This window comes from Rhinoderma darwinii, chromosome 2, assembly GCF_050947455.1.
Source record: "Rhinoderma darwinii isolate aRhiDar2 chromosome 2, aRhiDar2.hap1, whole genome shotgun sequence".
Taxonomy (NCBI): domain Eukaryota; kingdom Metazoa; phylum Chordata; class Amphibia; order Anura; family Rhinodermatidae; genus Rhinoderma; species Rhinoderma darwinii.
This window is the reverse complement of record NC_134688.1, coordinates 481370585-481382793: the sequence shown is the minus strand read 5'-3', so window position 1 is coordinate 481382793 and position 12209 is coordinate 481370585. Positions and strand designations below refer to the sequence as shown.

At 48.5% G+C, this 12209-nt stretch overlaps 1 protein-coding gene across 1 annotated transcript in view; it reads right to left on the bottom strand.

The window, feature by feature from the left end:
* Window positions 1-601: 601 nt before the first annotated feature.
* The window catches only part of LOC142741935 (immunoglobulin superfamily member 3-like), a 33580-nt gene continuing 21972 nt past the window's right edge, over window positions 602-12209 (bottom strand). Inside the window, exons 6-10 of the mRNA XM_075851257.1 lie at window positions 9914-10303; window positions 5004-5384; window positions 4037-4426; window positions 2002-2388; window positions 602-1174 (exon numbers count right to left, since the gene is read on the bottom strand). Of these exons, the coding sequence (XP_075707372.1) occupies window positions 951-1174; window positions 2002-2388; window positions 4037-4426; window positions 5004-5384; window positions 9914-10303 (1772 nt within the window). The 3' untranslated portion in view covers window positions 602-950. The remainder of the gene's footprint in view (window positions 1175-2001; window positions 2389-4036; window positions 4427-5003; window positions 5385-9913; window positions 10304-12209) is intronic.

The window sequence follows — 12209 nt, the reverse complement described above, 5'->3', positions numbered from 1 at the left end:
ATCCTCATCTATCATCATCAATATCCATCATCATCACTATCCATCATCAATATCCATCATCATCAATATCCATCATCATCACTATTCATCATCATCAATATCCATCATCATCATCATTATCCATCATCATCAATAAATATCCATCATCAATAAATATCCATCATCATCCATCATCTATCATCATCAATATCCATCATCAATATCAATCATCAATATCCATCATCATCATCATCAATATCCATCATCATCATCAATATCCATCATCATCTCCTCCTATTCCCGCTATTTATTACATTCCCACTTCTAGTGATCTCCAGAAACAGGCAACAAGATGCTGTTGATGGATCTGACATGAGTTTGAATGATGGGGTCCTGCTGATCATCTGATGGAAACTCCCTGCAGCCCCGACCATTAACCCATGAATGTACAATCCCCGACACAGCGATAACCAGAGCACAACAGTAAACCTTCTATTGTTCTCTGTTATCAGCCATTTCAGGCTGGGGGAGGCTGTGACTGTAGTGTTCATCAATGGGACCTCCCCTCCCCCTACACTGATGGTCGCAGAGCGGTATACGTGAGGACGGTGGAGACGTCTGAGACATTCACGAGACGTTTATTATGCGCTGGGTGTGAGAACATCAGAGCGGGGGCGGCAACAAAGGAAGGGGGAGGAGCCCCGCATATCCAATCCCTGGACAGGAGGGTCTGTACCTCCCCTGCGCTTCCACTCTGTGCCCGGGGGGGGCGGTTTCCGGTTCTTTATATAAAGTGGGAGTCCCCTGCAGGTCCATGTGATCCGGGGACCACCGCTACAGATCATCCAGTCCTGGAGTCTGAGAATATTATTTATGGGCGAGTGTGAGGAATGAACCTCCTTCATGCCAAGTACATGTCCAGGCAGGAAGATAAGCGGCACCGAGACAAGAGTGCGGCCACTGGACCAGGGTCAGACTGCAGCCGCCTCAGTCTCCGGGTCCTCCTCTCTCCGGTCCTGGATGTACATCTCAGACCACCGACCCTCCCCGTTCCTGAGGGATGAACCTCCAGTCTTGTTCCTCCATCTTGTCAGAAGTCTCCACCCGAAAACCACGAGAAGGAAGAAGAAAAGCAGCAAGACGAGCAGCAGAAAGTAGAAGAGCCACGATGACGAGCAGCTGTGGGAGCGGGAACCTGCGGAGGGAACAGACAGAGCACTGAAGCCAGCAGAATCGTGTCCGCAGCTCTGGATGTGACTGGAGTATAAAACATTATATAACAGTAGATTTGTAACTGCAGCTCTGGATGTGACTGGAGTACGAGACATGATGTAACTACAGAACTGACTGCTCTGGTTGTGACTGGAGTATAAAACGTTATATAACAATAGATTTCTGACTGCAGCTATGGATGTGACTCTAGTATGAGACATGATGTAATTACAGAATTGTGATTGCAGCTCTGGATGTGACTGTAGTATAAAACATTATATAACAGTAGATTTGTGACTGCAGCTCTGGATGTGATTGGAGTATGAGACATGATGTAACTACAGAATTGTGACTGCAGGGCTGGATATGACTGGAGTATAATACATGCTGTGATATTGTGACTGCAGCTTTGGATGTGACTGGAGTATAAGACCTGATGTGATATTGTGACTGCAGCTCTGGATGTGACTGGAGTATAAGACATGCTGAGATATTGTGACTGTAGCTCTGGATGTGACTGGAGTATAAGACCTGATGTGATATTGTGACTGCAGCTTTGGATGTGACTGGAGTATAAGACCTGATGTGATATTGTGACTGCAGCTCTGGATGTGACTGGAGTATAAGACATGATGTCATATTTTGAATGAAGCTCTGGATGTGACTGGAGTATAAGACCTGATGTGATATTGTGACTGCAGCTCTGGATGTGACTGAAGTATAAGACCTGCTGTGATATTGTGACTGCAGCTCTGGATGTGACTGGAGTATAAGACATGATGTGATATTGTGACTGTAGATGAGATGCACCTGCTGCCTGGATGGTGACTGAGATGTTCCCTCCACTTTGTTCTGCTATTTGGTAGGAGACCCCGCGGGGCGTCCGCACCCACTCCCGGATCCTGCAGTAATAAATGCCGGCGTCTGCCAGTTGCGTGCGGAGGATCTTTAGCTGGAACGTCAGCTCTGATGGCCGCTCATACTGGAGGCGGCTGCCCTCCTCACTGGGAAAGACAAACTGCCCCAGGTGACTGGCATTAAACACCAGATGGTGCCCGAGGTCCAGAACCTTCCACCAGGTGATGGAGAAGACGGAGCCAGGGACAGATATGGACTCCACACCACAGGGAAAGGTCAGGCTGGAATCTTCTGGAGCGACAAGGGTTAATTCAGTGCCGTTCACACGCAGCCGATCCCCTGGAAACAATAGGAAAAGGTAGAAAATACATTGTGGGGTTCTCAATGCTTGTCAAGAACCTGCAAAAGCCCCCGTTATACTGACCTAGAACCCCACAACATACGGCATACTGACCTAGAACCCCACAACATACGGCATACTGACCTAGAACCCCACATCATCCGTTATACAGACCCAGGACCCCACAACATACGTTATACTGATCTAGAACCCACAACAGCCGTTATACTGACCTAGAACCCCCAACATCCGGTATACAGACCTAGTACCCCACAACACACGTTATACTGACCTAGAACCCCACAATATCCGGTATACTGACCTAGAACCCCACAAGAGCCGGTATACGGACCTAGAACCCCACAACATACGGTATACAGACCTAGAACCCCACAACTACTGGCCTAGAACCCCACAAACCATGTTATACTTACCTAGAACCCCACAAAATATGTTATACTGACCTAGAACCCCACAACAATCGTTATATTGACCTAGAACCCCACAACATACTGACCTAGAACCCCAAAACATATGGTATGCTGACCTAGAACCCCACAACATACGAGATACTGACCCAGAACCCCACAACGCATGCTATACTGGCCTAGAACCCCACCACATATGTTATACTGACTTAGAACACCGGGTTATACCGACCTAGAACCCCACAACACGTTATACTGACCTAGAACCCCACAACCCATGTTATACTGTCCTAGAACCTCATAACATACAGTATACTGACCTAGAACCCCACAACATATGGTATACTGACCTAGAGCCCCACAACGCATGCTATACTGACCTAGAACCCTGGGCTATACCAACCTAGAACCCCACAACACACGCTATACTGACCTATAACCCACAACACATGTTATACTGACCTAGAACCCCACAACCCATGATATACTGACCTTGAACCCCACATCATGTTATACTGACCTAGAACCCCACAACCTACGTTATACTGACCTAGAACCCCACAACACACGCTATACTGACCTAGAACCCCACAGACCATGTTATACTGACCTTGAACCCCACATCATATGTTATACTGACCTAGAACCCCACATAATACATTATACTGACCTATAGACCCACAACACATGCTATACTGACCTAGAACCCCACAACACACGCTATACTGACCTAGAACCCCTCAACCCATGTTATACTGACCTTGAACCCCACATCATATGCTATACTGACCTAGAACCCCACAACCTACGTTATACTGACCTATAGACCCACAACACATGGTATACTGACCTGGAACCCCCACAACCTGCTTTATACTGATCCAGAACCCCACAACCTGCTTTCTACTAACCTAGAAATCCGCAATCCACCTTATACTGATCCAGATCCTAGCAACCTGCACTATACTGATACAAAACCTCACAACCTACTGATCCAGAACCCTACAACTTGCCTTATACTGACATAGAACCCTACAATGAACATTATACTGATCCCCAGAACCCCACAACCTGCACTATACTGACCCCCCACAAGAACCCCTCAATCTGTAACCCCAAAACTTTACTGCAAGGATTTCAGCGACGTCCCGCCCGCTACCCCCGCCCGCGGTACATGTATTAGATGCGGTCACTGGGGCCATAGTGGTTGTTCTCTTACCTGGAGCGGTGACCCGGAGCTGCAGGTATCCCGAGGTATCAGACGCCTCCAGCCTCCAGCTCTGCTCCTGCAGCCTCCACTCCTCCACCTGGCAGTGATATACCCCGGCGTCCTCCGGCCCCACACCGCGCAGGATTAAGCTGTAATTCCCCCGCACCGCGGCCACCACCTGCAGGCGCCCGGCCAGCGCCTCCCCGAACCCCGTCACCCCCTCCCACCCCGCTCTGTACAGGAGGCTGGGAGAGGAGTGAGGAGAACCCTGATAATACCAGGACACAGAGTAGAGGGCTGCAGAGCTGTGAACCTCCTCCAGGGGGCAGCGCAGCACCACATCCCCCCCTACCAGCGCCGCGCGGCTCACATTCTCTTTAGGGATTTTCAGAGTTTTATCTGCAATAGAAACAAAAACAACGAGACCAGAAGGTCAATTATCTGAAGATGGGAAAGCTGGGTGATGAGCGACAGACAGGGGTGGGCACCCAGCTTTCCCAGGCCCCTGAATGGCACACCTGACTATTGTGTAACATCCGACAGTGGGTATTGGGGCTCACACAACATCGGGCGACAGGGACGTACGAGGAGTCGGAGCAGGCGGTCTCTCAGGGCGCCATTAGGGGGAGGGGCACTATTTTACGTTTTTTTCACATGACGGAATATGGAGAAATATTACATCCGAATTTAATGAGAAAATAGCGCAATTCATCATGAACGTCGATGGCGGAGGTGAAAACCAGCAAAACTGGCGCCGGTGGTAGAACGGATAACAGCTCGCACCCCTCGCCCCCTCATGGACGCCGCACACCGACACTAAATTTACGCCAAATTACAAAGATCTTCACTATATTTGATGGACGTTCCGACTTATCACAACCACGACCATTCATATAATCCACGTAGCGCACGCCGTATTTTCCGGCACATTCTCGGTTTCATACGGTAAATGTCCTGCGGTACGGGAGCGAATTACCTGAGGCGCTGACCATGACTCGTGTGATCCCGGAGATCTGCTCCGCCAGGACGACCCATCCCCCGCTCTCCTGCAGCAGCTCCCGCACCGCGCAGTACACGGACCCCGGCAGTCGGGGGCGCAGGTTGCGGAGGACGATTTTGTTGGGAGAAATCCGTTCACTCAGGAACCAGGAAAAGGAGGGATTGTGGGAGGTCAGACCGTCGTGCGTCACGTTCAGGATATTCACTGCGGAGGGTGAAGGGGGCGACACCAAGAACCACCCAACATGGAGGACGGCGCCCGGGGTCATGACCTTTATATCACAAAACACGACAGCCTCATCCTGACCGCCCGTCACCAACACAACCCGATCAGCGGTGTCCACCAGGAGACGAGCGGCTGCAGAGAGACAACAGAAGTGCGATGTTATACCAGAGTATCTAAGCCGATCATGTGTGATACTGTCTGCTGAGCTGTGTATCTAATCCTATCATGTGTGATACTGTCTGCTGAGCTGTGTATCTAATCCTATCATGTGTGATACTGTCTGCTGAGCTGTGTATCTAATCCTACCATGTGTAATACTGTCTGCTGAGCTGTGTATCTAATCCTATCATGTGTGATACTGTCTGCTGAGCTGTGTATCTAATCCTATCATGTGTGATACTGTCTGCTGAGCTGTGTATCTAATCCTATCATGTGTGATACTGTCTGCTGAGCTGTGTATCTAACCCCATCATGTGTGATACTGTCTGCTGATCCCTGTATCTAATCCTATCATGTGTGATACTGTCTGCTGAGCCCTGTATCTAATCCTATCATGTGTGATACTGTCTGCTGAGCTGCTGTATCTAATCCTATCATGTGTGATACTGTCTGCTGAGCCGTGTATCTAATCCTATCATGTGTGATACTGTCTGCTGAGCTGTGTATCTAATCCTATCATGTGTGATACTGTCTGCTGAGCTGTGTATCTAATCCTATCATGTATGATACTGTCTGCTGAGCCATGTATCTAATCCTATCATGTGTGATACTGTCTGCTGAGCTGTGTATCTAAGCCGATCATGTGTGATACTGTCTGCTGAGCTGTGTATCTAATCCTATCATGTGTGATACTGTCTGCTGAGCTGTGTATCTAATCCTATCATGTGTGATACTGTCTGCTGAGCTGTGTATCTAAGCCGATCATGTGTGATACTGTCTGCTGAGCTGTGTATCTAATCCTATCATGTGTGATACTGTCTGCTGAGCTGTGTATCTAATCCTATCATGTGTGATACTGTCTGCTGAGCTGTGTATCTAATCCTATCATGTGTGATACTGTCTGCTGAGTCACTGTATCTAATCCTATCATGTGTGATATTGTCTGCTGAGCCCTGTATCTAATCCTATCATGTGTGATACTGTCTGCTGAGCTGTGTATCTAATCCTATCATGTGTGATACTGTCTGCTGAGTCACTGTATCTAATCCTATCATGTGTGATACTGTCTGCTGAGCTGTGTATCTAATCCTATCATGTGTGATACTGTCTGCTGAGCTGTGTATCTAATCCTATCATGTGTGATACTGTCTGCTGAGCTGTGTATCTAATCCTATCATGTGTGATACTGTCTGCTGAGCTGTGTATCTAATCCTATCATGTGTGGTACTGTCTGCTGGGCTGTGTATCTAATCCTATCATGTGTGATACTGTCTGCTGAGCTGTGTATCTAATCCTATCATGTGTGATACTGTATGCTGAGCCGTGTATCTAATCCTATCATGTGTGATACTGTCTGCTGAGCTGTGTATCTAATCCTATCATGTGTGATACTGTCTGCTGAGCTGTGTATCTAATCCTATCATGTGTGATACTGTCTGCTGAGCTGTGTATCTAATCCCATCATGTGTGATACTGTCTGCTGAGATGGGTATCTAATCCTATCATGTGTGATACTGTCTGCTGAGCTGCTGTATCTAATCCTATCATGTGTGATACTGTCTGCTGAGCTGTGTATCTAATCCTATCATGTGTGATACTGTCTGCTGAGCCGTGTATCTAATCCTACCATGTGTGATACTGTCTGCTAAACCGCTGTATCTAATCCTATCATGTGTGATACTGTCTGCTGAGCTGTGTATCTAATCCTATCATGTGTGATATTGTCTGCTGAGCCCTGTATCTAATCCTATCATGTGTGATACTGTCTGCTGAGCCGTGTATCTAATCCTATCATGTGTGATACTGTCTGCTGAGCTGTGTATCTAATCCTATCATGTGTGATATTGTCTGCTGAGCCCTGTATCTAATCCTATCATGTGTGATACTGTCTGCTGAGCCGTGTATCTAATCCTATCATGTGTGATATTGTCTGCTGAGCCCTGTATCTAATCCTATCATGTGTGATACTGTCTGCTGAGCCGTGTATCTAATCCTATCATGTGTGATATTGTCTGCTGAGCCCTGTATCTAATCCTATCATGTGTGATACTGTCTGCTGAGCCGTGTATCTAATCCTATCATGTGTGATACTGTCTGCTGAGCTGTGTATCTAATCCTATCATGTGTGATATTGTCTGCTGAGCCCTGTATCTAATCCTATCATGTGTGATACTGTCTGCTGAGCCCTGTATCTAATCCTATCATGTGTGATATTGTCTGCTGAGCCCTGTATCTAATCCTATCATGTGTGATATTGTCTGCTGAGCCCTGTATCTAATCCTATCATGTGTGATACTGTCTGCTGAGCTGTGTATCTAATCCTATCATGTGTGATACTGTCTGCTGAGCTGTGTATCTACTCCTATCATGTGTGATACTGTCTGCTAAACCGCTGTATCTAATCCTATCATGTGTGATATTGTCTGCTGAGCCCTGTATCTAATCCTATCATGTGTGATACTGTCTGCTGAGCTGTGTATCTAATCCGATCATGTGTGATACTGTCTGCTGAGCTGTGTATCTAATCCTATCATGTGTGATACTGTCTGCTGAGCTGTGTATCTAATCCGATCATGTGTGATACTGTCTGCTGAGCTGTGTATCTAATCCTATCATGTGTGATACTGTCTGCTGAGCTGTGTATCTAAGCCCATCATGTGTGATACTGTCTGCTGAGCTGTATATCTAATCCTATCATGTGTGATACGGTCTGCTGAGCTGTGTATCTAATCCTGTCATGTGTGATACTGTCTGCTGAGCTGTGTATCTAATCCTATCATGTGTGATACTGTCTGCTGAGCTGTGTATCTAATCCTACCATGTGTAATACTGTCTGCTGAGCTGTGTATCTAATCCTACCATGTGTGATACTGTCTGCTGAGCTGTGTATCTAAAATCTATCATGTGTGATACTGACCGCTGAGCTGTGTATCTAATCCTACCATGTGTGATACTGACCGCTGAGCTGTGTATCTAATGCTATCATGTGTGATACTGTCTGCTGAGGTGTGTATCTAATCCTATCATGTGTGATACTGTCTGCTGAGCCGTGTATCTAATCCTATCATGTGTGATACTGTCTGCTGAGCCGTGTATCTAATCCTATCATGTGTGATACTGTCTGCTGAGCCGTGTATCTAATCCCATCATGTGTGATACTGTCTGCTGAGCTGTGTATCTAATCCGATCATGTGTGATACGGTCTGCTGAGCTGTGTATCTAATCCTATCATGTGTGATACTATCTGCTGAGCTGTGTATCTAATCCTATCATGTGTGATACTGTCTGCTGAGCTGTGTATCTAATCCTAGCATGTGTGATACTGTCTGCTGAGCTGTGTATCTAATCCTATCATGTGTGATACTGTCTACTGAGCTGTGTATCTAATCCTATCATGTGTGATACTGTCTGCTGAGCTGTGTATCTAATCATATCGTGTGATACTATCTGCTGAGCTGTGTATCTAATCCTATCATGTGTGATACTTTCTGCTGAGCTGTATATCTAATCCTATCATGTGTGATACTGTCTGCTGAGCTGTGTATCTAATCCTATCATGTGTGATACTGTCTGCTAAGCTGTGTATCTAATCCTAGCATGTGTGATACTGTCTGCTGAGCTGTGTATCTAATCCTATCATGTGTGATACTGTCTGCTGAGCCGCTGTATCTAATCCTATCATGTGTGATACCGTCTGCTGAGCTGTGTATCTAATCTTTTCATGTGTGATACTGTCTGCTGAGCTGTGTATCTAATCCTATCATGTGTGATACTGTCTGCTGAGCCGTGTATCTAATCCTATCATGTGTGATACTGTCTGCTGAGCTGTGTATCTAATCCTATCATGTGTGATACTGTCTGCTGAGCCGCTGTATCTAATCCTATCATGTGTGATACTGTCTACTGAGCTGTGTATCTAATCCTATCATGTGTGATAGTCTGCTGAGCTGTGTATCTAATCCTATAATGTGTGATACTGTCTGCTGAGCTGTGTATCTAATCCTATCATGTGTGATACTGTCTGCTGAGCTGTATATCTATTCCTATCATGTGTGATACTTTCTGCTGAGCTGTGTATCTAATCCTATCATGTGTGATACTGACTGCTGAGCTGTGTATCTAATCCTATCATGTGTGATACTGACTGCTGAGCTGTGTATCTAATCCTATCATGTGTGATACTGACTGCTGAGCTGTGTATCTAATCCTATCATGTGTGATACTGACTGCTGAGCTGTGTATCTAATCCTATCATGTGTGATACTGACTGCTGAGCTGTGTATCTAATCCCATCATGTGTGATACAGTCTGCTGAGCTGTGTATCTAATCCTATCATGTGTGATACTGTCTGCTGAGCTGTGTATCTAATCCTATCATGTGTGATACTGTCTGCTGAGCTGTGTATCTAATCCTATCATGTGTGATACTGTCTACTGAGCTGTGTATCTAATCCTATCATGTGTGATACTGTCTGTATCTAAGCCTCTGGTGTGATACATACCTGGTAGTTGGACTTTGACATTCATTATAATGGAGGAGGCTGAGGCGGGGGGCACCCTGGGGTCTCTCCTTAGGACCCGGACCCTGCAGCGATACGCCCCCTGATGGTGTTGCTGGGCCCGGTAGATCTTCAGGGTGCTGGTGTTTCCCATTATGGAGACCTGGGCCAGTCCTTGGAAGCCGGGGATGGAGTCCCCCCAGGACAAGCCGCCATCACGGGACACATTCACCAGGTTCCGGGATGATCCAGACGGCGGCTGGAAGTCCCAGGACCAGGACAGAACTTTATCCCGGAGGCTGTAGGCGGCTTTAACATTGCAGAAGAGACTCACAGCGTTACCGGACGTCGCCTGCTGGTCGCGGGACATGAGCACGACCTCCAGCGCCGAACCTACCGAGAATACAGAGGGCGGTAATACAGAGGAGCGGAACTGCGGAGGGGCGGAACTGCGGAGGGGCGGAACTGCGGAGGGGCGGAACTGCGGAGGGGCGGAACTGCGGAGGGGCGGAACTGCGGAGGGGCGGAACTGCGGAGGGGCGGAACTGCGGAGGGGCGGAACTGCGGAGGGGCGGAACTGCAGAGGAGCGGAACTGCAGAGGAGCGGAACTACAGAGGAGCGGAACTACAGAGGAGCGGAACTACAGAGGAGCGGAACTACAGAGGAGCGGAACTACAGAGGAGCGGAACTACAGAGGAGCGGAACTACAGAGGAGCGGAACTACAGAGGAGCGATAATACAGAGGAGCGGAAATACAGAGGAGCGATAATACAGAGGAGCGATAATACAGAGGAGCGGAACTGCAGAGGAGCGGAACTGCAGAGGAGCGGAACTGCAGAGGAGCGGAACTGCAGAGGAGCGGAACTGCAGAGGAGCGGAACTGCAGAGGAGCGGAACTGCAGAGGAGCGGAACTGCAGAGGAGCGGAAATACAGAGGAGCGGAAATACAGACGGCGGAACTACAGAGGAGCAGAACTACAGAGGAACGGAAATACAGAGGAGCGGAACTACAGAGGAGCGGAACTACAGAGGAGCGGAAATACAGAGGAGCGGAAATACAGAGGAGCGGAAATACAGAGGAGCGATAATACAGAGGAGCGATAATACAGTGGAGCGGAACTACAGAGGAGCGGAACTGCAGAGGAGCGGAACTGCAGAGGAGCGGAACTGCAAAGGAGCGGAACTGCAGAGGAGCGGAACTGCAGAGGAGCGGAAATGCAGAGGAGCGGAACTACAGAGGAGCGGAACTACAGAGGAGCGGAAATACAGAGGAGCGGAAATACAGAGGAGCGGAAATACAGAGGAGAGGAACTACAGAGGAGCGGAACTACAGAGGAGCGGAACTACAGAGGAGCGGAACTACAGAGGAGCGGAACTACAGAGGAGCGGAACTACAGAGGAGCGGAACTACAGAGGAGCGGAACTACAGAGGAGCGGAACTGCAGAGGAGCGGAACTGCAGAGGAGCGGAACTGCAGAGGAGCGGAAATGCAGAGGAGCGGAACTGCAGAGGAGCGGAAATACAGGGGAGCGGAAATACAGGGGAGCGGAAATACAGAGGAGCGGAACTACAGAGGAGCGGAACTACAGAGGAGCGGAACTGCAGAGGAGCGGAACTGCAGAGGAGCGGAACTGCAGAGGAGCGGAACTGCAGAGGAGCGGAAATACAGAGGAGCGGAAATACAGAGGAGCGGAACTACACAGGAGCGGAACTACAAAGGAGCGGGAATACAGAGGAGCGGAACTACAGAGGAGCGGAACTACAGAGGAGCGGAACTACAGAGGAGCGGGAATACAGAGGAGCGGAACTACACAGGAGCGGGAATACAGAGGAGCGGGAATACAGAGGAGCGGAACTACAGAGGAGCGGGAATACAGAGGAGCGGAACTACAGAGGAGCGGGAATACAGAGGAGCGGAACTGCAGAGGAGCGGAACTGCAGAGGAGCGGAAATACAGAGGAGCGGAAATACAGAGGAGCGGAACTACACAGGAGCGGAACTACAGAGGAGCGGAACTACAGAGGAGCGGAACTACAGAGGAGCGGAACTACAGAGGAGCGGAACTACAGAGGAGCGGAGATACAGAGGAGCGGAACTACAGAGGAGCGGAACTACAGAGGAGCGGAACTACAGAGGAGCGGAACTACAGAGGAGCGGAACTACAGAGGAGCGGAACTACAGAGGAGCGGAACTACAAAGGAGCGGAACTACAGAGGAGAGGAACTACAGAGGAGCGGAACTACAGAGGAGCAGAACTACAGAGGAGCGGAACTACAGAGGAGCGGGAATACAGAGGAG